General features: G+C 42.7%; 1 protein-coding gene across 1 annotated transcript in view; it reads right to left on the bottom strand.

Moving 5' to 3' along the window:
- The window catches only part of LOC138680525 (follicle-stimulating hormone receptor-like), a 205,966-nt gene that overhangs the window by 25,455 nt on the left and 155,071 nt on the right, over nucleotides 1-25,440 (bottom strand). The window contains exons 7-8 of the mRNA XM_069767896.1: nucleotides 17,057-17,125; nucleotides 16,900-16,974 (exon numbers count right to left, since the gene is read on the bottom strand). Coding sequence (XP_069623997.1) covers nucleotides 16,900-16,974; nucleotides 17,057-17,125 — 144 coding nt within the window. The remainder of the gene's footprint in view (nucleotides 1-16,899; nucleotides 16,975-17,056; nucleotides 17,126-25,440) is intronic.

Raw genomic sequence — 25,440 nt, forward strand, 5'->3', positions numbered from 1 at the left:
ACGGACACCAGGACAAGTGCTTGTTGCCAGGGACACAATTCCCTGACAGCATACTGGGTGAACATTGTGGAAGTTGGGACCCAGTCAGACCCTGGGATGAAAAACGTGCTACTGATACTGAGGATTGTGGGCCCTGGTTCAATCAAAGTTACACCCACCTTCTATAGCAGTCCCTGCACCTGCTCCTCTTCACCCTCCATCTCACAAACATCAACATCAATCGCAAGCTGGAAGCACTGCAGCCCTGCCTCAGCCAAGTGGCAACAAGCTGTGCTGAAGCTAATCTGCTTAGGTGACAAACTGCACACCACTGCTGCTGAGTTGTTGAAAGGTCTAACAGACCAGACTCATCTGTGGCTATTGCCCTTGAACGTACAACCATGCTTTGGGGTTGTGTTACAGCCAATGGCATAGGGAAAATTTCATGGGAGAAGAAATATTGGATTCAATGAACTTTCAACAAATTCTTGAAGCAAACATAATACCATCTGTAAAAAAAAGCTGAAATTGAGAAGAGGATGGCTTCTACAGATGGATAGTGATTTTAAACACATGTCAACATCCACAAAAGACTACTTCAAAAGGCGCAAACTGATGATTTTACAATGGCCCTCACAGTCACCTGATATGAACATCATTGAAATTCAGTTGGTAGACCTCAAAATAGCAGTGCTTGCAAGATGACCCAGTAATCTCACAGAACTGAAAGAAACATCTTCAACTTGCTTAACTGTTCACAATAACAGTAATTGTGTTTAGTGTGCGCCGTCTTCTGCCTGAACGGTCACTGCAGAGGACGCAGAAGATGGAACGGCACCAGGTGGTGGAACGGGGAGAGGTGAATATCGCAAGTGCCAGGGGCCTGAGTGACGAGAAGTATGTGATTTTTTTTTTAATCGCAGCAACAGAATATGGGGCACAATCTATGGAGCATCTTATGAGGCCTGTTATGTTTGCTAATGACAGGTGTTATGAAGGCAATCCAGAAACACAGTGTGCTTAGCGATCAGAGCGCACACAGTGATCTGACAAATACCCAAAAATACAAGAACGAGCTCTGAGACGTGGAAACTCTGTAGACTGCACACCTGATCCTATCCTAAACACAACTAAAAGCGGCTGTGGATTGCGCCTAACAACTACCTAGGCAACTCGGCACAGCCTAAGAAACTAGCTAGCCTGAAGATAGAAAAATAGGCCTGACTTGCCCCAGAGAAATTCCCCAAAGGAAAAGGCAGCCCCCCACATATAATGACTGTGAGTAAGATGAAAAGACAAAACGTAGGGATGAAATAGATTCAGCAAAGTGGGGCCCGATATTCTAGGACAGAGCGAGGACAGTAAAGCGAACTTTGCAGTCTACAAAAAACCCTAAAGCAAAACCACGCAAAGGGGGCAAAAAAAACCCACCGTGCCGAACTAACGGCACGGCGGTACACCCTTTGCGTCTCAGAGCTTCCTGCAAAACAAAAGACAAGCTGGACAGAAAAAAAGCAACAAAAAAGCAAAAAGCACTTAGCTATACAGAGCAGCAGGTCACAGGAACAATCAGGAGAAGCTCAGATCCAACACTGAAACATTGACAAGGAGCAAGGATAGCAGCATCAGGCGGAGTTAAGTAATGAAGCAGTTAACGAGCTCACCAGAACACCTGAGGGAGGAAGCTCAGAAGCTGCAGTACCACTTGTGACCACAGGAGTGAATTCAGCCACAGAATTCACAACAGTACCCCCCCTTGAGGAGGGGTCACCGAACCCTCACCAGAGCCCCCAGGCCGACCAGGATGAGCCGCATGAAAGGCACGAACAAGATCGGAAGCATGAACATCAGAGGCAAAAACCCAGGAATTACCTTCCTGAGCATAACCCTTCCATTTAACCAGATACTGGAGTTTCCGTCTAGAAACACGAGAATCCAAAATCTTCTCCACAATATACTCCAATTCCCCCTCCACCAAAACCGGGGCAGGAGGCTCAACAGATGGAACCATAGGTGCCACGTATCTCCGCAACAACGACCTATGGAATACATTATGTATGGAAAAGGAGTCTGGGAGGGTCAAACGAAAAGACACAGGATTGAGAACCTCAGAAATCCTATACGGACCAATAAAACGAGGTTTAAATTTAGGAGAGGAAACCTTCATAGGAATATGACGAGAAGATAACCAAACCAGATCCCCAACACGAAGTCGGGGACCCACACGGCGTCTGCGATTAGCGAAAAGTTGAGCTTTCTCCTGGGACAAGATCAAATTGTCCACTACCTGAGTCCAGATCTGCTGCAACCTATCCACCACAGAATCCACACCAGGACAGTCCGAAGACTCAACCTGTCCTGAAGAGAAACGAGGATGGAACCCAGAATTGCAAAAAAATGGAGAAACCAAGGTAGCCGAGCTGGCCCGATTATTAAGGGCGAACTCAGCCAACGGCAAAAAGGACACCTAATCATCCTGGTCTGCAGAAACAAAACATCTCAGATATGTTTCCAAGGTCTGATTGGTTCGTTCGGTCTGGCCATTAGTCTGAGGATGGAAAGCCGAGGAAAAGGATAGGTCAATGCCCATCCTACCACAAAAGGCTCGCCAAAACCTTGAAACAAACTGGGAACCTCTGTCAGAAACAATATTCTCAGGAATGCCATGCAACCGAACCACATGCTGAAAGAACAAAGGTACCAAATCAGAGGAGGAAGGCAATTTAGCCAAGGGCACCAGATGGACCATTTTAGAAAAGCGATCACAGACCACCCAAATGACTGACATCTTTTGAGAAACGGGAAGGTCAGAAATGAAATCCATCGAAATATGTGTCCAAGGCCTCTTTGGGACCGGCAAGGGCAAAAGCAACCCACTGGCACGAGAACAGCAGGGCTTAGCCCTAGCACAAATCCCACAGGACTGCACAAAAGTACGTACATCCCGTGACAGAGATGGCCACCAGAAGGATCTAGCCACTAACTCTCTGGTACCAAAGATTCCAGGATGACCAGCCAACACCGAACAATGAAGTTCAGAGAAAAGTTTATTAGTCCACCTATCAGGGACGAACAGTTTCTCTGCTGGACAACGATCAGGTTTATTCGCCTGAAATTTTTGCAGCACCCGCCGCAAATCAGGGGAGATGGCAGACACAATGACTCCTTCCTTGAGGATACCCGCTGGCTCAGATAAACCCGGAGAGTCGGGCACAAAACTCCTAGACAGAGCATCCGCCTTCACATTTTTAGAGCCCGGAAGGTACAAAATCACAAAGTCGAAGCGGGCAAAAAATAACGACCAACGGGCCTGTCTAGGATTCAAGCGCTTGGCAGACTCGAGATAAGTCAAGTTCTTATGATCAGTCAATACCACCTCGCGATGCTTAGCTCCTTCAAGCCAATGACGCCACTCCTCGAATGCCCACTTCATGGCCAGCAACTCTCGATTGCCCACATCATAATTACGCTCAGCGGGCGAAAACTTCCTGGAAAAGAAAGCACATGGTTTCATCACTGAGTAATCAGAACCTCTCTGTGACAAAACCGCCCCTGCTCCAATCTCAGAAGCATCAACCTCGACCTGGAACGGAAGAGAAACATCTGGCTGACACAACACAGGGGCAGAACAAAAACGACGCTTCAACTCCTGAAAAGCTTCCACAGCAGCAGAAGACCAATTAACCAAATCAGCACCCTTCTTGGTCAAATCGGTCAATGGTTTGGCAATGCTAGAAAAATTACAGATGAAGCGACGATAAAAATTAGCAAAGCCCAGGAACTTTTGCAGACTTTTCAGAGATGTCGGCTGAATCCAATCCTGGATGGCTTGGACCTTAACTGGATCCATCTCGATAGTAGAAGGGGTAAAGATGAACCCCAAAAATGAAACTTTCTGCACACCGAAGAGACACTTTGATCCCTTCACAAACAAAGAGTTAGCACGCAGGACCTGAAAAACCATTCTGACCTGCTTCACATGAGACTCCCAATCATCTGAGAAGATCAAAATGTCATCCAAGTAAACAATCTGGAATTTATCCAGATACTCACGGAAGATGTCATGCATAAAAGACTGAAACACAGATGGAGCATTGGCAAGTCCGAACGGCATCACTAGATACTCAAAATGACCCTCGGGCGTATTGAATGCAGTTTTCCATTCATCTCCTTGCCTGATTCTCACCAGATTATACGCACCACGAAGATCTATCTTAGTGAACCAACTAGCCCCCTTAATCCGAGCAAACAAGTCAGATAACAATGGCAAGGGATACTTAAATTTAACAGTGATCTTATTAAGAAGGCGGTAATCAATACACGGTCTCAGCGAACCATCCTTCTTGGCTACAAAAAAGAACCCTGCTCCCAGTGGTGATGACGATGGGCGAATATGTCCCTTCTCCAGGGATTCCTTCACATAACTGCGCATAGCGGCGTGTTCGGGCACGGATAAATTAAATAATCGACCTTTAGGGAATTTACTACCAGGAATCAAATTGATAGCACAATCACAATCCCTATGCGGAGGTAGAGCATCGGACTTGGGCTCTTCAAATACATCCTGATAATCAGACAAGAACTCTGGGACCTCAGAAGGGGTGGATGACGAAATCGACAAAAATGGAACATCACCATGTACCCCCTGACAACCCCAGCTGGATACCGACATGGAATTCCAATCCAATACTGGATTATGGGTTTGTAGCCATGGCAACCCCAACACGACCACATCATGCAGATTATGCAACACCAGAAAGCGAATAACTTCCTGATGTGCAGGAGCCATGCACATGGTCAGCTGGGCCCAGTATTGAGGTTTATTCTTGGCCAAAGGTGTAGCATCAATTCCTCTCAATGGAATAGGACACCGCAAAGGCTCCAAGAAAAACCCACAACGTTTAGCATAATCCAAATCCATCAGATTCAGGGCAGCGCCCGAATCCACAAACGCCATGACAGAAAACGACGACAAAGAGCATATCAAGGTAATGGACAGAAGGAATTTGGACTGTACAGTACCAATGACGGCAGACCTAGCGGACCGCTTAGTGCGCTTAGGACAATCAGAAATAGCATGAGTGGAATCACCACAGTAGAAACACAGACCATTCAGACGTCTGTATTCCTGCCGTTCAACTCTAGTCATAGTCCTATCGCACTGCATAGGCTCAGGTTTAACCTCAGGCAGTACCGCCAAATGGTGCACAGATTTACGCTCGTGCAAGCGTCGACCGATCTGAATGGCCAAAGACAAAGACTCATTCAAACCAGCAGGCATAGGAAATCCCACCATGACATCCTTAAGAGCCTCAGAGAGACCCTTTCTGAACAAAGCTGCCAGCGCAGATTCATTCCACTGAGTGAGTACTGACCATTTCCTAAATTTCTGACAATATACTTCTATATCATCCTGACCCTGGCACAAAGCCAGCAAATTTTTCTCAGCCTGATCCACTGAATTAGGCTCATCGTACAGCAATCCGAGCGCCAGGAAAAACGCATCGACACTACTCAATGCAGGGTCTCCTGGCGCAAGAGAAAATGCCCAGTCTTGAGGGTCGCCGCGCAAAAAAGAAATAATAATCAAAACCTGTTGAATAGGATTACCAGAAGAATGAGGTTTCAAGGCCAGAAATAGCTTACAATTATTTTTGAAACTTAGAAACTTAGTTCTATCTCCAAAAAACAAATCAGGAATAGGAATTCTTGGTTCTAACATAGATTTCTGATCAATAGTATCTTGAATTTTTTGTACATTTATAACGAGATTATCCATTGAAGAGCACAGACCCTGAATATCCATGTCCACACCTGTGTCCAGAATCACCCAAATGTCTAGGGGAAAAAAAAAAAGTGAACACAGAGCAGAAAAGAAAAAAAAAAAAAAATGATGTCAGAACTTTTTCTTTCCCTCTATTGAGAATCATTAGTTGGGCTCCTTGTACTGTTATGTTTGCTAATGACAGGTGTTATGAAGGCAATCCAGAAACACAGTGTGCTTAGCGATCAGAGCGCACACAGTGATCTGACAAATACCCAAAAATACAAGAACGAGCTCTGAGACGTGGAAACTCTGTAGACTGCACACCTGATCCTATCCTAAACACAACTAAAAGCGGCTGTGGATTGCGCCTAACAACTACCTAGGCAACTCGGCACAGCCTAAGAAACTAGCTAGCCTGAAGATAGAAAAATAGGCCTGACTTGCCCCAGAGAAATTCCCCAAAGGAAAAGGCAGCCCCCCACATATAATGACTGTGAGTAAGATGAAAAGACAAAACGTAGGGATGAAATAGATTCAGCAAAGTGGGGCCCGATATTCTAGGACAGAGCGAGGACAGTAAAGCGAACTTTGCAGTCTACAAAAAACCCTAAAGCAAAACCACGCAAAGGGGGCAAAAAAAAACCACCGTGCCGAACTAACGGCACGGCGGTACACCCTTTGCGTCTCAGAGCTTCCAGCAAAACAAAAGACAAGCTGGACAGAAAAAAAGCAACAAAAAAGCAAAAAGCACTTAGCTATACAGAGCAGCAGGTCACAGGAACAATCAGGAGAAGCTCAGATCCAACACTGAAACATTGACAAGGAGCAAGGATAGCAGCATCAGGCGGAGTTAAGTAATGAAGCAGTTAACGAGCTCACCAGAACACCTGAGGGAGGAAGCTCAGAAGCTGCAGTACCACTTGTGACCACAGGAGTGAATTCAGCCACAGAATTCACAACAGAGGCCATAATCAACCTTTATGCAGCATTGAATGGGGCACATTTTCTATGGAGCATCTTATGGAGCCATAATCAACCTTTGTGCAGCATTATATGGGGCAAATGTTTCTATGGAGCATCTTATGGGGCCATTATTAACCTTTGTGCAGCATTGTATGGGGCATAATCTATGGAGCATCTTATGGGGCCCATCATAAACTGTATGGAGCATTATATGGGCTCCTGATTCAATATGGATATTCAAAAACACTTAACCTACTGATGTCTCAATTAATTTAACTTTTATTGGCATCTATTTTTATTTTTGAAATTTAACAGTAGCTGCTGCATTTTCTACCCTAGGCTTATACTCGAGTCATTACGTTTTCCCAGTTTTTTGTGGCAAAATTAGGGGTCTCGGCTTATGCTCAGGTCGGCTTATACTCGAGTATATACGGTAATTTAAAAACTGCATTTTGTGTTTACTTGTGTTATCTTTGTCTAATATTTAAAATTGTTTGGTGATCAGAGGCATTAAAGTGTGACAACCATGCAAACAATAGGAAATCAGGAAGGGGGCAAACACTTTAACACAACTGTACTGTATGTACTGTATAATATGGCAACTAGGGACTAGTCTTTCACAAGCTTCAAAGATGCGAAAGCTTTTTTTTTGACAGAGGGAATCTTGCAAAAATAGTTACAAATATGATATATAGAGTAGAAATTTAGCAAATAAAGTTAAAATCACTTTCTCTAATAATATAATTTTGTCCCGTCCCCCTGGAAATTACTGATCCATTCTGATTTTATTTTGTAACTTGGTTCCTCTTCATTTTTTCCAGTTTTGCTGTGAAATATTTTACATATAGATCAAACATAAACCATATGCTTTAAAAACTATATTCAGTTGAATTGCATATTAAAGGTCTGCGTCTTTCTTCTTTTTCCAGATGGAAATTCTTTAGGGACAATTTTCTGGTGTTGATTTACTGTAGTAGACCAATGGTAGTCCTTACGAACTGAAAAACAGACTAAAGCAATGCAATACTAATTCTTCACTGATAGAAGTGCATGAGTTGTCACCACATCCTCTAATGCCTCCCATTTACTATAGATGATTAAAAATATCAATCCACATTTCATGAGTTACCATATCTTAGGGAATATCTGCAACAGACTATTCCACAAAGAAGACTTTGCAAAATTTCTACAAAGTGAGACATCACAAGAAGCACCAAACGGTAGTTCATTGAGTTCCTATGGCTCTGTGCCATGTATATAATTATTAGAGCTGATATTCTGAATACCTAATGTTACTGTTGCCCATTAGTCACTACAGCTTTCTTTTCTTTTACATTTTGGGGATTGGCAAAATATGTGCAATAACTTTGGCTAGAGATCAGCGACTCTTGAAAAATTTTGGTTGGGAAGATTCGCTCATATCGAAGGGTAAATTTGATTTGGTCTGAATACCATCAGGTCCAAATCAAAAGTGGACCAATTGCCCTGAAAAACTTTTATTATTCTCTGATTCCCAAAGCACAATAAACAGAGGGAAAAGATTATAAACATGCTACTTGCTCCACAGTTCCTTTGTCGTTAACACCAGTTTTTAGCTTTCCGACATTTTCTCTCCACGCGGTCATGTGTTGGTTGGTGGCAATGCAAAAGATGTTGTTTTGTCGGATACATACAAAAGGAATGTCAAAATCTTACTAGAATCCAATATTTTCAGAAATTCAGTTTGAATCAGAAGTGCCATGATTGCCACGAAAAGCCACTTTTCAGACCTCAAAGTCCCAAAGCATAAAAAGTAAATTGTCCTAGAGTCTCACTTGTCTTTATGCAGCCACCACCTTCTCTAGTATCCCTCATAGTTCTTTGGTTCTTCCTGCACTCCCGGCCAATGATTGTCCTCATGTCGTCATCTGTGATGGCAACGTATGTCATTGACGTCAATGATATGCATCAACCACAAAGTGAAAGTGTGAGACTTACAGCAATCACTAGTCTCATGGTCATAAGTTCTGAAAGAACCAAAGACCAGTGAAGAGGATTTTGGGAGTTGTGTGAGGACTGGGGAGCAATGGTAGAGATGGCATACAGACAGGTGAGGTCCTAGCACAGGTGAGTAAAATGAATCTCAATATTTTAACCTTTTCCCAGCCCTAAAAAAGAGGCAGCTAAGTTGTGACCCGCTGGCTGTCATTAAACAAAATGTGAATCGGATCCCAAAATTTCAGATTAAATAGAACTGAAATTTTAAAAAATTTGTTGCAAATTTGCTTCATTATACATTGATTCATTCATCTCTAGAGTGAAGCTCAGGACAATATGTGAAGTATCGCACTATACTGTAGGGAAGTGCCATTGGGCTGCCAATCATGGCTTGGGCTTCAGTAATATTAGTTAAAGCAGTGAATGCAGCATTGTACAATATGTTAAAGGTGGTTTCAAGTTACAATGGAGCAGGGAAGGTTATTACATGTTGAAAATATTGTAACCTGATGTCATTGTAACCTGAAGGGCCACTGTAGAATGATTTTGCTCTATTATTTGGGAACAGCAGGGCCCTGGGATTGCTGGCTGAGGAGGGGGAACCAAGGCTTTCTCTGAAATCAGTGCAGTATGTTGATCATTACAGATTTTAGCACAGACAAGGGAGGATTCTGCCTCTTTCTCAGCTGCTGTTCCCAGGGAGCCTTAAGGTACCGTCACATTTAGCGACGCTGCAGCGATCTAGACAACGATCCCGATCGCTGCAGCGTCGCTGTGTGGTCGCTGGAGAGCTGTCACACAGACAGTTCTCCAGCAACCAACTATGCGAAGTCCCCTGGTAACCAGGGCAAACATCGGGTTACTAAGCGCAGGGCCGTGCTTAGTAACCCAATGTTTACCCTGGTTACCAGCATAAATGTGAAAAAAAAAACAACACTACATACTTACATTCCGGTGTCTGTCCCCCGGCGCTGTGCTTCTCTGCACTGACTGTGAGCGCCAGCCGGAAAGCACAGCGGTGACGTCACCGCCGTGCTCTGCTTTCCAGCTAGCGCTTACACAGTGCAGAGAAGCACAGCGCCGGGGGACAGACACCGGAATGTAAGTATGTAGTGTTTGGTTTTTTTACGTTTACGCTGGTAACCAGGGTAAACATCGGGTTACTAAGTGCGGCCCTGCGCTTAGTAACCCGATGTTTACCCTGGTTACCAGTGAAGACATCGCTGAATCGGCGTCACACACGCCGATTCAGCGATGTCTGCGGGAGATCCAACGACGAAATAAAGTTCTGGACTTTCTGCTCCGACCAACGATGGCACAGCAGGATCCTGATCGCTGCTGCCTGTCAAACTCAACATAGTAACATAGTAACATAGTAACATAGTTAGTAAGGCCGAAAAAAGACATTTGTCCATCCAGTTCAGCCTATATTCCATCATAATAAATACCCAGATCTACGTCCTTCTACAGAACCTAATAATTGTATGATACAATATTGTTCTGCTCCAGGAAGACATCCAGGCCTCTCTTGAACCCCTCGACTGAGTTCGCCATCACCACCTCCTCAGGCAAGCAATTCCAGATTCTCACTGCCCTAACAGTAAAGAATCCTCTTCTATGTTGGTGGAAAAACCTTCTCTCCTCCAGACGCAAAGAATGCCCCCTTGTGCCCGTCACCTTCCTTGGTATAAACAGATCCTCAGCGAGATATTTGTATTGTCCCCTTATATACTTATACATGGTTATTAGATCGCCCCTCAGTCGTCTTTTTTCTAGACTAAATAATCCTAATTTCGCTAATCTATCTGGGTATTGTAGTTCTCCCATCCCCTTTATTAATTTTGTTGCCCTCCTTTGTACTCTCTCTAGTTCCATTATATCCTTCCTGAGCACCGGTGCCCAAAACTGGACACAGTACTCCATGTGCGGTCTAACTAGGGATTTGTACAGAGGCAGTATAATGCTCTCATCATGTGTATCCAGACCTCTTTTAATGCACCCCATGATCCTGTTTGCCTTGGCAGCTGCTGCCTGGCACTGGCTGCTCCAGGTAAGTTTATCATTAACTAGGATCCCCAAGTCCTTCTCCCTGTCAGATTTACCCAGTGGTTTCCCATTCAGTGTGTAATGGTGATATTGATTCCCTCTTCCCATGTGTATAACCTTACATTTATCATTGTTAAACCTCATCTGCCACCTTTCAGCCCAAGTTTCCAACTTATCCAGATCCATCTGTAGCAGAATACTATCTTCTCTTGTATTAACTGCTTTACATAGTTTTGTATCATCTGCAAATATCGATATTTTACTGTGTAAACCTTCTACCAGATCATTAATGAATATGTTGAAGAGAACAGGTCCCAATACTGACCCCTGCGGTACCCCACTGGTCACAGCGACCCAGTTAGAGACTATACCATTTATAACCACCCTCTGCTTTCTATCACTAAGCCAGTTACTAACCCATTTACACACATTTTCCCCCAGACCAAGCATTCTCATTTTGTGTACCAACCTCTTGTGCGGCACGGTATCAAACGCTTTGGAAAAATCGAGATATACCACGTCCAATGACTCACCGTGGTCCAGTCTATAGCTTACCTCTTCATAAAAACTGATTAGATTGGTTTGACAGGAGCGATTTCTCATAAACCCATGCTGATATGGAGTTAAACAGTTATTCTCATTGAGATAATCCAGAATAACATCCCTCAGAAACCCTTCAAATATTTTACCAACAATAGAGGTTAGACTTACTGGCCTATAATTTCCAGGTTCACTTTTAGAGCCCTTTTTGAATATTGGCACCACATTTGCTATGCGCCAGTCCTGCGGAACAGACCCTGTCGCTATAGAGTCACTAAAAATAAGAAATAATGGTTTATCTATTACATTACTTAGTTCTCTTAGTACTCGTGGGTGTATGCCATCCGGACCCGGAGATTTATCTATTTTAATCTTATTTAGCCGGTTTCGCACCTCTTCTTGGGTTAGATTGGTGACCCTTAATATAGGGTTTTCATTGTTCTTGGGATTTCACCTAGCATTTCATTTTCCACCGTGAATACCGTGGAGAAGAAGGTGTTTAATATGTTAGCTTTTTCCTCGTCATCTACAACCATTCTTTCCTCACTATTTTTTAAGGGGCCTACATTTTCAGTTTTTATTCTTTTACTATTGATATAGTTGAAGAACAGTTTGGGATTAGTTTTACTCTCCTTAGCAATGTGCTTCTCTGTTTCCTTTTTGGCAGCTTTAATTAGTTTTTTAGATAAAGTATTTTTCTCCCTATAGTTTTTTAGAGCTTCAATGGTGCCATCCTGCTTTAGTAGTGCAAATGCTTTCTTTTTACTGTTAATTGCCTGTCTTACTTCTTTGTTTAGCCACATTGGGTTTTTCCTATTTCTAGTCCTCTTATTCCCACAAGGTATAAACCGCTTACACTGCCTATTTAGGATGTTCTTAAACATTTCCCATTTATTATCTGTATTCTCATTTCTGAGGATATTGTCCCAGTCTACCAGATTAAGGGCATCTCTAAGCTGTTCAAACTTTGCCTTCCTAAAGTTCAATGTTTTTGTGACTCCCTGACAAGTCCCCCTAGTGAAAGACAGGTGAAACTGTACAATATTGTGGTCGCTATTTCCTAAATGCCCAACCACCTGCAGATTTGTTATTCTGTCAGGTCTATTAGATAGTATTAGGTCTAAAAGTGCTGCTCCTCTGGTTGGATTCTGCACCAATTGTGAAAGATAATTTTTCTTGGTTATTAGCAGAAACCTGTTGCCTTTATGGGTTTCACAGGTTTCTGTTTCCCAGTTAATATCCGGGTAGTTAAAGTCCCCCATAACCAGGATATCGCTAGCCAGGACGCTGCAACATCACGGATCACTAGCAATATCGTTCAGTGTGAAGGTACCTTTTAGCTAACTGCAGACCGTGAGTACTGTAGATGCTATCACTGTAATACCATAAATTGTCTGAATCAACTACTCATCATTTTAAAGGTTTACAATTCCCAGTAAATAAATAAACTTTATTTTTATATAGCGCTAACATATTCCGCAGCGCTTTACAATTTTGCACACATTATTATCACTGTCCCCAAAGGGGCTCACAATCTAGAATCCCTATCAGTATGTCTTTGGAATGTGGGAGGAAACCGGAGTGCCCGGAGGAAACCCACGCAAACACGGAGAGAACGCTTTGCAGATGTTGTCCTGGGTGGGATTAGAACCCAGGACCCCAGCGCTGCAAGGCTGCAGTGCTAACCACTGTGCCACCGTGCTGCTCAGTAAAGTATACATCAGCGACCAGGCTTGTAAATGTATTCAGTGCTCCTACTGTTAGTACCTCCCTTAGGACTACAAAGTGCCAAATTATAGGAACACCCCTGGAAAAACTAATACACTGTTTTATGCCTGGCGCAGGGCCTGAGGGGCTGTGCATGGCACAGGAATTATCTACCGTATTTGGTGTACTTGTAATCGCTGAGTCACACTCTGCTCCCTTTGGCCTTCAACTATTCATAACATAGCGTGTCAGTTTTACCTGGAGAGTTCCTTTGAATGACTTCTGCTGTAAAAAAAAAAAATTATCCAATCCATTTGCCACTACCATTATTTTTCCCCTTTACATTATATTATTTTTTTACGAAGAATGTAATAACCAAAAAATGCCAACCGATTGCCTTGTTACCTGGATTCACTTTTTCATACTTCAAGAAATTCTGAATAGAGATGAGTGAATCTTTCAAGGTCCGGTTCTGTTTGGATTCGCCGAACGGGCCCTTATTTGCTGAACAGTTCACTGAATGTACCCAAGCCCCATTAGATTCAATGGGAGGAAAACCAAATGCATAGACAACACCTTAAGAGGTGACAAAAAGATTCCCAAATAGTTAAAATTAGGAGCAGATACCAGGAAAAGTGGCATCAATTGACCCACAGTAGAAATTTGAAAATGACATAGCATCTTTCAGCCATGCATGAGATATCAGGCTCAGGCCCAGAATTTACAGCATGGAAATTAAGTTTTAATGAGGACCTGGTGGATAAGGAAGCAGTGTAAGCCTTTTTAGCTGGGAGACCTTATACCTCATGCAACACCTCCAATTTTTTTTTCATTCCAGCCACACTCGGATGGCACAAGCATCAGTTTTATAGACTACTATTGATAGAAAAATTAAAACAATACCACTAGAATAGATGTTATAATTGTAAAGACCATCAAAGTAAAGACTCTATACCTTTAGGTTAACAGGCCTGATATATTATGGACACTCCATAGAAACTATTCCAAACACCAAAAAACACGGAGTAGAAAGTCCATTTAAAAATTTGTACATAGCTTTATTCATAGTCTTTATAGACTATTGGTAGAAAAATGTAAGGAATCTAACAAAGGTAGTTGACTGAAAGTAAGTGCAGGCCTGCCTGTCTGGGAGACCTACTTAAACAGGCAACCCACCAGATGGAGACCCAACTTGGAGTCTCCACATTTCAAAAAATAATTGTCACAGCACTAAAGTGGCATCAATTTCCGCAGAGTAGAAACAGTATAATAGGCCTCCGACACACCTTCCACCACAGGCAATCCATCAGATGGAGACCCAACTTGAAGTCTCCACATTTCAAAAAATTATTTGTAACATCAGCAGCAGTAGCAACAACTGGCATAGAAAACACCACACAGAGGGCACAGACAGAAGTTACAGGTCTGTGGGAGACAGAAATTTTGCATATTTTTAGGTGACCAAATACTTATTTTCCACCATAATTTGAAAAATAAATCATGCCAAATCAGATAAAGTGATTTTCTGGATTTTTTTTCTCATTTTGACTCTCATAGTTGTGGTCTACCTATGGTGTCAATTACAGGCCTCTCTTATCTTTTTAAGTGGGAGAACTTGCACATTTGGTGGCTGACTAATTACTTTTTTCCCCCCACTTTACCACCAGAATCCTGGGAGCCCTTCACACATACACCTGTGTCTCATCATTCTCTAGCTGTCCCAGGTACCAAGTCATCGAGACATGCTCTCCAGAACCACTTAGCCAACCCAAGTTTGGACTCTCCATATCGGTCCAGCCCCAACGAACCTGTTGTGACGTCAGTCGACCCTTTTGTACCTCCCACTAGGAAGTTATGACCCATCCTAGACATTGGGAATTATTTCAGCTAGGAGGTCAAGGGAGGAGATTTCAGTCCAACCAAGAGTGGCAGTAGCAAAAATAGGAGGGGTGAGCTAGGAGTTAAAGGCTAGCTACACACTTTTAGCCAGTGTCATTGTTCTGCCATGGATGCCACCTCATGTGATGTGTGGAGACGGACCAGAAACTAAGAAAGTACCTGTGGACTCGAGCGCTTCCCTGGGCCCATATGTTATAAGGAAAGGTAACACACACACAGCTAACTGCAATCTCATACCTGAACCCTACCTTTATTTGTACTTCTGGCTGTAATATCTGTATATTACACAGTAAATATTTGTATTATCTAATGCGCCTTTCAGAAATTAAATTATCAATTAATTTTGGGCTGCTCTTTTATCTGAGATCCCGATTTCCCATGTCCGTGAGTCCGGCTAGTACTTATACGCTACCTTGGTTGGTTTCTGACCTGATATAAGCTTATTAACGGACCAGGCATATATCTAACAAGAAACTGGTGGCAACATACCATTCTGGTGTTATTGGGGGATCATGGCAGTGATGGACCAGAAGTTTATATATATATATTCCCGGCCTGGGACTAGTGATATATATATACTGTCCTCACTGCAGAGTGCCTTGATAACAAGTAGGTAACAGGGCAGCCTCTCCTGTGACTACTTATCCTGGGTGCAGTTCACTGACTGACCTGAGAGTAAGGGGGGGGCACCAGGGATCTGCGACTGTGTAAGCTCCGTCACAGATTGGTGACGGTGAGGGGATATCTGTATCCTTTGGCTTTTGTTTCCTTACAGCAAGATACAACCAATTTGCAAAATATTGATAATAATATAATAATAATAATAATACAAATACAAATTTAATTTGAATTAAATTGATCCATTCATCTCCAGGAAAACAACTCTTTGGAGAACAACTTTAGAAGCATAGGTGGCAATGCATGTTCCCTCTCTTCACTCAGGTCTGTGAAAGGTGTGCAAAACTTGCCCACATGCTTGTAAATCTGCTTATTTTTTGTATGCTCCTAAAACTGACTAGAAGACATCTGCAGAGGACACAAGCACTCTTTCACGTCAGATCCATTGCATCCCTTTGGCTGGAAGGTATTTGACAATTGATGGGGTTTCATTGGAGACCAGCATTTAGTGTGCCAGCAGAGTAAGCATTGGGAAGGGCTTCTGCTATAGATAGATATTTAAAAAATGGGTACTAGTCCCACCTCTAGAAATTTCACTGGGGAGAATGAATGGGTTTGGGGATTTTCTATATTTAATATCCCTTAAACTGTTGACAGAATGTACTTCATTTTTTTTATGCAAAATCTTATTAAAATCTAATTATTTCCATTTTAGTCATTTATGGCATATCCACAAAATCTGCCATAACTGGGTATGTGTTCCATTTCTAGAAAATGGGAAAATGAGGGACTGGTTATTGTTCTACATGTAATAATAGCCCTTAAAAAGTGTTGAAATAAATGTATTTTATTTTATTCTTTTGATTCAGAGGTTTTAATAAGCATGTTTACCCTTAAAAAAAGTATAAAAGAAGCAAAGCCCCATTGCTTATAAAATGTTATTGATATCAATGGCTGGATCTAGCTCTATCAATATATAAGGCTAGGACCTATGGGCATAAAAAAGATGAGTTTTGATAACGAATAGTAGCCAAAAGGAAAGAAACAAATATAGAAAACAAAAAATTAATGTTTTGTCTTATGAGCCAGGAGAACGACTAAGGTATGGACAGCTATATCTTTGGTAAGCATAGACAGATACTCAATTTCAACCAATGAGAAATACCTTAGAGAGGCTGCTGATATCCCAAATTTATATTTGCAAATATCATAATGGAATGTAGCAGTCCACCGGGAGCCACGATGTGAGGAGTTTTATGTTAGTGTATGGACAACTCAAAATTGCAAACTAAACTTCTACAACTCAAGTATTGATTTGTTCTTTCTCATAGATCTGAGCTGTAAACAATACTAAAGATTTCAGAAATTTAATTTAAACTTCATCAAGGCGAGATATAACTTACAATACTTCAGGTCCACTGGCTCCATGGAAAACAAGATCTGGTAATGTAGTTAGTCTCTGATTGCCGCTTAGGAAACTGACAGAAAGGAAAAAAAAAAGAAATGACTAAAAGTAAAAGATAAGGACAAGAACACGATAAACTTGTTCAATAAACTCACAGCTGATGCAAAACTGTGCCGTTGAAAGCATAGTTTTCTATCTCTTCAATATCATTCTGTACAAGCCGCCTGGAAGAAAAATAACTGTACCAGTTATGTCGAAAGAATAGAAACAAAAATCAATGAACCAATAAACTTTGTACTAATCCAACTAATAATATACCGTATATACTTGAGTATAAGCCAATACGAATATAAGCCAAGACCTCTAATTTTGCCACAAAAACTGGGAAAACTTATTGACTCGAGTATAAGCCTAGGGTGGGAAATGCAGCAGCTACCGGTAAATGTCAAAAGTAAAAGTAGATACCAATAAAAGTAAAATGTATTGAGACATCAGTAGGTTAAATGTTTTTGAGTATCCATATTGAATCAGGAGCCCCATATAATGCTCCATACAGTTCATGATGGGCCTCATATGGTGTTCCATACAAAAATATGCCCCATATAGTGCTGCACAAAAGTTAATAATGGCCCATAAGATGCTCCATATTAAAATATGCCCCATATAATGCAACACAAAGGATAATGATGGCTCCATAAGATGCTCCATAGAATAATATGCCCCATATAACGCTCCATAAAGCTTGATGGCCTCATAAGATGCTTCATAGCATAATATGCCCCATATGCTGCTCCATAAAGGTTGATGGCCCCATAAGATGCTCCATAGAATAATATGCTCCGTATGCTGCTGCTGCAATTAAAAAAAAATGACATACTCACCTCTCGTCACTGGGGGTCTGATACCGGTGTCCTGAGCAGGCGAGGACACCGGCGCGCTATGGGGGCCAGATGCGGAGTCGCCACTGGCTCAGAACACCAGAACTTGCTATATTCACCTGTCCCCGTTCCACCGCCACACGCCGCTGTGTCGTCTGGCTCTCTGCAGTGATGCAGTCCCTGTTTCTCCGATGGTCTCCGACATGTGCCGGCAGCTGGTTCCAGTGTTCAGCGGTCCCATGGTACTGCTCACTAAAGTAATGAATATGCGCTCCACGCCTATGGGAGTGAAGGCGCGTCCATATTCATTACTTTAATGAGCGATACCACGTTACCGCTGAACACAGGAAGAGCTGCAGAGACCATCTGAGAAGCAGGGACGTGCAGAGACACATCAGACGGGGGTGAGTATGATGTGACAGCCCCCACTCCTGTCGCTCCTCCTCCCACGCTGACCCCCTGGGACAATGACTCGAGTATAAGCCGAGAGGAGCACTTTCAGCTTAAAAAAATGGGCTGAAAATGTCAGCTTATATTCGAGTATATACAGTATGTTCTGTCACAAAACCATTTATGCGAACACCCAACTTTTTATAGCACTGCTCCCCTCCTTTCGGCTCTTTGTTTGACAGGGATGAGGGGGTTGCTGATGTTCCAGCTTGATTGACAGTTTGGGCATGATCATGCCACTAATCCAAACTGAGCACTCTCTGATGTTGCTAATAGAGGCAGCTTTGTGTCAGCAGCTTCAGAGGAATAAATGTTTCAGGAAACTGGCAGGGATTTTGCGCTAATAATGCAGTGATCCAGCCATTTTCAAAGCAGCTCTTACAAGACCTATAGAAAAATAGTTGTAAGTGCTGCACTCCTTGCCTAAAATACCAATCACCTTGGACAAACTTGGTAGTAGACAAAAAAATTATAAATCCCTATATTCTTGAAAATGAAGTGGATTTTTAACGACAAGTAAATTGCAAAGTTGCTTGTTTTAACAAGCACTTTTCAAATTTCACAGTTTATGGTGTTGACTAAACCCCTTCAAAGAGAATCTTGTCAGTAGGATCAACGTTCCTAAGTTGCCTATATGAGCATGCAGGTCATAGAAAGTTGAATGAAAAAAATGATAATTTGATATCTGCAATTTGATGAAAGATTCCAGAATAAACCATATTTTTCTCAATATGTAAACGAGCTAGTAAGATCTATGGAACCGGACACAGATATCCCTGAGAATCTTCAGAGCTTCTTATAAAGTAGAGGGGGCTATACCAAACCACTACAATGTTTCAGTTTCTTTTTTCTTTCACTCCCATACGACTTTCCTTCTTACAATCTCCTGCAATCTCTCCACCTAGTAAAGAATTAGTGATTTCTCCCTCAATACTCCCCAGCCATCTCACCTTCTCCTTAGAACTGTTCCTCCACATGCAAACCTTTTTCTCCAGACACTCATGGCCGCATCATGTCCTATCCTGATCCCACCTTCTAACGCTCTGTCTGCTACTCCTCATCTCTGGTGATGTATCCCCAAATCCCGGCCCTCCTCAACACATCCCCACACTCATTTCTAAGCCCCTGCCATGATCCTCTGCATGTTTTCCCAACGATGATAACCTCATACCCATTCATCCAGCCCCCACTCCCCCAGTCCCCCTACCTGGAGCACTATGGAATGCACGCTTCATCTGCAGCAAACTGCCATTTATCCATGACATCTTCATCACCTACAAACTCTCCTTCCTTGGCATCACTGAAATCTGGCTCACCCCCTCAGCCTCTCCAGCTGCTCTTTCCTATGGTGGATTCCACCTCTCTCACACACCTCACCCCAGCAACAAACGTAGTGGAGGGGTTGGCTTGCTCCTGTCCGACACCTGCTCCTTTACTCCAATCCCACTACCACCCTCTGCTACTCTTCCCTTGTTCGAGGTGCACTCCGTCCGCATCTATTCCCCCTCCAACCTCCAGCTGGCTGTTATCTACCGCCCCTCAGAACTAGACATCTCAACCTTTCTTGACCACTTCACCACCTGGCTACTTCATCTCTGCTGACATCCCCACTATCATCATGGGTGACTTCAATATGCCCATTGACACTTCCACCTCAGCTGCCTCTAAACTTTTATCACTGACTGCCTCCTTTGGCCTCACTCAATGGTCCTCTGAGGCCACTCACAAAGATGGCCACACATTGGACCTCATCTTCACCTGCCTCTGCTCCCTTACTAATCTCATTAACTCACCCCTCCACCTGAATGACCACAACATACTGAAGCCCTGCTCAACATTTGTCAAACAGTCCAAACTATCCACTACAACCAACTATACACCACACAAAATGCTTACACAAATCACGGAACCACCTGATCCTTCTCTTTTTTCCCTCTCGAAGTCATTGGCAATATATCCCCTAAATATGTCCCTCCTTCCACTATGAGATGCAGTGATCCCTGTTACAGCTAGGAGGCACTGCATGTTCTCCTCAGAATGCATGGCAGTCACAGGCATAACTGTGATGATGAGACAACATCTGGCATTATTGTAAATGGCCGATATGTGTCGCAGAGGAGAATCCTCCATTTTGTAAGCCGATAATGTTGTTCTGGGACCTGTAGTCCCACAAGTATTGTTGTTTAGCATTAAAGGGAGACTTACAGGGTTAATCGGGCCTGTCTGATTAACCACACACACCTCCCACATATAGGAATGGTTACAAGTATATACTGTGACCATGGTGTGGTCACATGAGAGAATGTATGGACCTGATTGGTCCGTGTGTAAGGTCCTGAAAGGCCTGTGTGTTGGATAGTCCCAGGTGGGGATGGACATAATGAAGAGCACATGGTGAGGCCTTGGATCTGGTGGCCTGTCTGTTGGATGGTTCCAAGCGAGGACGGATGTCATGAACAGCACACAGAGAGGTCATATGTGCAGAGTCTGTGATGGCACTGCATTTGGGGGAGCTATCATCCTTTTGAGGATCTGGATTGTCGGGAGTGCACTGGTCACAATGACGGTGATCCCAGTTTGACAGCTTCCCCAGGAGAGAGCACTGACAGGAGGTAAGCATGTGGAGCAGGAGCTCCAGGAAGGTAACCCAGAGTTGGGGGACCGTGTGTACTGACAAGGGTCAGTTAATGAACTGTGCGGTCACCCATGGTAACTGGACGGAGTAGGGTCCAGCATGTTTAGTGACCACAACTTACAGTAATGTCATGTTCCCACAGAGTGTGTAATGGACTGTTCATGGTACAGTACGGTTTATAATAAACTGCATAGACTGTTTAAAGTGGAAAGTGTTCCTGTGTGCCTTAAACCTTGCTTTCAAGTGAGTAATCCCCCACCCGCTAGTGATCGCAGCATCACAACTATTATATAAAACTCTCTTCTTGCTGCACATAGAAACTCTGCTAATCTTATTAACATTCAGTGCATTCCTTCTCCTATCTCCTATTTCCATATGGAAAATTGGTCCGAGTCTCCCTGCTGAGAGTTGCACAAGTGTTCTCCATATGGTCATCCATGTGTAGTACGTTTGCAATGTGATGATGCGATTTTCTCACACCTATGTATCCGTATCACATCCGTATGACATGCGTATGGCTTTACATTTCTCACTGATTTTCCCCATTGAATTTAATGGTTCATTATGCTGAAATGAGGAAAATGTGTACGTATTTCTTGCAAGCTACACTGATGGTCCGTGTGGTGTCCGATTTTTTTCTTGCACCCATAAACTTGCATTGGTGAGACTTGGGCGATATATGCGTACAATCGCAGCATGCTGCGATTTCACACGCACACTGAATACGTCCGAGAAAAAAAAACGGTGATGGGAGCTGCCCCATAGACTAACAGTGGTATGAGTGCTATGCGATGTTTTCTCGCATAGCACTCATCCATATTCTGCGCTAGTGTGACTCCGGCCTTAGTGTGCAACAAACTCCCCTATGTCCATGACTTCTTTTTTAATTTCCTCAACCTACTTGCTCTCACAGAAACCTGGATCAAGCAGTTGGACACCACCACTGCTGCTCTTTCATATGTTGGGCTACAATTTTCTCATATGCAAACACATTTTTAAACATGCACTGCCCATTCAATTGCACACTTGCTCCGTTTATACTCCACCGACACACACAAATGATACACCATTTCAAAGGTCAAATTACCTGCATGTGGCATTTACCTTGGGGTCTTTCCAGCTTGCCAAAGTGCTTGCCCAGCCTATTTCAGGCAAATTCGAGGATTGCACACTTCACTGCAGGTGAGTCACATATGGAAACACATTTGTAAACATCCACTGCTTTTTCAGTGATTACTTCGCCCCACACACACAAATGGTGAGTCACATATTCAAACACATTTGTAAACTAGCACTGCTTTTTCAATGATTACTTCGCCCCACACACACATATAATACACCATTTGAAAAGTAAACTTGCCCACTTCAGCCAGAAAAGACACAAACAAATCACACATTCACAATTTGATCAATAAATACAGTTTAAATATTCATTTTCATAAACTTGCAGAAAAAAACAATAACCTGCAGGCGGCACCACAACCTCTAGACTTTTTTTTAGCCTCTACTTATCAATCCAATTTGTTGTATTAAAAATCTACATATACAAATACCTCTCTGTGTTCATCATCTCATTAAATACATTACCATTTGACCAGCTTGATTTTCCTGAAATTGCCTGCTTCCCAAACAACCACTGTGCAGACACGGGTCAACTATTCTACCTAAATTTGATATTGCAATTGCCTTGGGTGGTTCAACCATAACTCCCAAGCAGCACACTCACCGTCTTGGGATCATATTTGAAACAGAACTCTCTTTTATTCCCTATATCCAATCACTCACTTGCTCATGTTACCTACATCTTACAAACATCTCCTTTTTCAAGACCTTTTTTGGTGCTTGAAAAAGGTCTCTGGACCGAAACGTCGTCACAGGAGGCAGAATAAAATAATTGTTAATCCTCTCCATAAGTCCCACTTTGGGCATCCTGTGCTATCCACGATAAACTAAATTGCTCTGAAGAAGATCCGTATAGGACCGAAAATGTTCAGCAATTGTTCTGTTTGTCAGGATGTGAAATAAATAGACTTATCCTTCTTCAGAAACTATTGAGTGCCGAGTTTTTCTACATATTTGTTGACCCTACTTGAGCACCTACTTCCATCTTTCGCAGAGTGCCATGTATTTTTATATACTCCTGATCTACATGTCTTTAATTTAAAATGAGCTCTGGAGACAGATTCTCAGAAATATCTATGTCCAGCCCATAGATCTTAACAGCTCATTTACAAATAGAGAAAAATGTTAATTTCTCAGGAATTAAACATCGGATTGCAAGTATCAAGATATCATTTTATTCAGTTTTCTATGTCCTGCATGCCATTGTAAATGACTTAAGAAAGTTGATCCTACTGACATTCCTTTTAACCCCTTTCTACCATTGGACATACTATTCTGTCCATATGGGGTGGGCCCTACTTCCCAAGGATGGAATAGCACGTCCAGAGCGATTAGCCGCGCTCACGGGGGGCGGCCGATCACGGCCGGGTGTAAGCTGAATATAGCAGCTGACATCCAGCACTATGTGCCAGGAGTGGTCACGGACCACCCCGGCACATTAACCCCGGCACACTGTGATCAAACATGATCGCAGTGTTCCAGCGGTATAGGGAAGCATCGCGCTGGGAGGCGGCTCCCTGTGTGCTTCCCTGAGACCCTCGGAGCAACGTGATGTGATCGCATTGCTCCGAGGGTCTCTTAACTCCTCCTCCCTGCAGGCCCAGATCCAAAATGGCAGCGGGGCTGCATCCGGGTTGTGCAGGGAGGTGGCTTCCAAGGACCTGCTCAGAGCAGGCGCCGGGAAGCCTCCCTGCTGATTGCTGATCTGACACAGTGCACAGCAAAGTGTCAGATCATCGATCTGTCACTTTACTGTGATGTCCCCCCCTGGGGCAAAGTAAAAAAGTTTAAAAAAAAATTTACATGTGTAAAAAAAATTAAAATCCTAAATAAATAATAATAAAAAATACATTGTTCCAATAAACACATTCCTTTATCTAAATAAAAAAACAATAAAAGTACACATATTTAGTATCGTCGTGTCTGTAACGACCCGACCTATAAAACTGTCCCACTAGTTAACCCCTTCAGTGAACACCGTAAAAAAAAAACGAGGCAAAAAACGCTTTATTATCATACCGCCGAACAAAAAGTGGAATAACACGGGATCAAAAATACGGATATAAATAACCATGGTACCGCTGAAAACATCATCTTGTCCTGCAAAAAACAAGCTGCCATAGAGCATCATCAGCGAAAAAATAAAAAAGTTATAGTCCTCAGAATAAAGCGATGCAAAAATAATAATAATTTTTCTATAAAATAGTTTTTATCATATAAAAGCGCCAAAACATAAAAAATGACATAAATGAGGGTTCGCTGTAATTGTACTGACCCGAAGAATAAAACTGCTTTATCCATTTTACCAAACGCGGAACGGTATAAACGCCCCCCCAAAAGACATTCATGAATAGTTTTTGGTCATTCTGTCTCACTTGTGGGGGGTTTCTACTGTTTAAGTACATTAGGGGCTCTGCAAATGCAATGTGACGCCTGTAGACCATTCCATCTAAGTATGCATTCCAAATGGTGCGCCTTCCCTTCTGAGCTCTTCCATGCACCCAAACGGTGGTCCCCCTCCCCAGATATGGGGTATCAGTATACTCAGGACAAATTGGACAACAACTTTTGGGGTCCAATTTCTCCTGTTACCCTTGGGAAAATACAAAATTGGGGGCTAAAAAATAATTTTTGTGGGAACATTTTTTTTTTATTTTCACGGCTCTGCGTTATAAACTGTAGTGAAACACTTGGGGGTTCAAAGCACTCACAACACATCTAGATGAGTTCCTTAGGGGGTCTACTTTCCAAAATGGTGTCACTTGTGGGGGTTTCAATGTTTAGGCACATCAGTGGCTCTCCAAGCGCAACATGGCGTCCCATCTCAATTCCTGTCAATTTTGCATTGAAAAGTCAAAAGGCGCTCCTTCCTTTCCGAGCTCTCCCTTACGCCCAAACAGTGGTTTACCCCCACATATGGGGTATCAGCGTACTCAGGACAAATTGTACAACAACTTTTGGGGTCCAATTTCTTCTCTTACCCTTGGGAAAATAAAAAATTGGGGCGAAAAGATCATTTTTGTGAAAAAATATGATTTTTTATTTTTATGGCTCTGCATTATAAACTTCTGTCAATCACTTAATGGGTCAAAGTGCTCACCACACATCTAGATAAGTTCCTTAGGGGGTCTACTTTCTAAAATGGTGTCAATTGTGGGGGGTTTCAATGTTTAGGCACATCAGTGGCTCTCCAAACGCAACATGGCGTCCCATCTAAATTCTTGTAAATTTTTGCATTGAAAATTCAAACGGCACTCCTTTGCTTCCGAGCTCTGCCATGCACCCAAACAGTGGTTTACCCCACATAAGGGGTATCAGCATACTCAGGACAAATTGTACAAGAACTTTTGGGGTCCAATTTCTTCTCTTACCCTTGGGAAAATAAAAAATTGGGGGCGAAAAGATCATTTTTGTGAAAAAATATGATTTTTTATTTTTATGGCTCTACATTATA

Source organism: Ranitomeya imitator, chromosome 5 (genome assembly GCF_032444005.1).
Source record: "Ranitomeya imitator isolate aRanImi1 chromosome 5, aRanImi1.pri, whole genome shotgun sequence".
Classification (NCBI taxonomy): domain Eukaryota; kingdom Metazoa; phylum Chordata; class Amphibia; order Anura; family Dendrobatidae; genus Ranitomeya; species Ranitomeya imitator.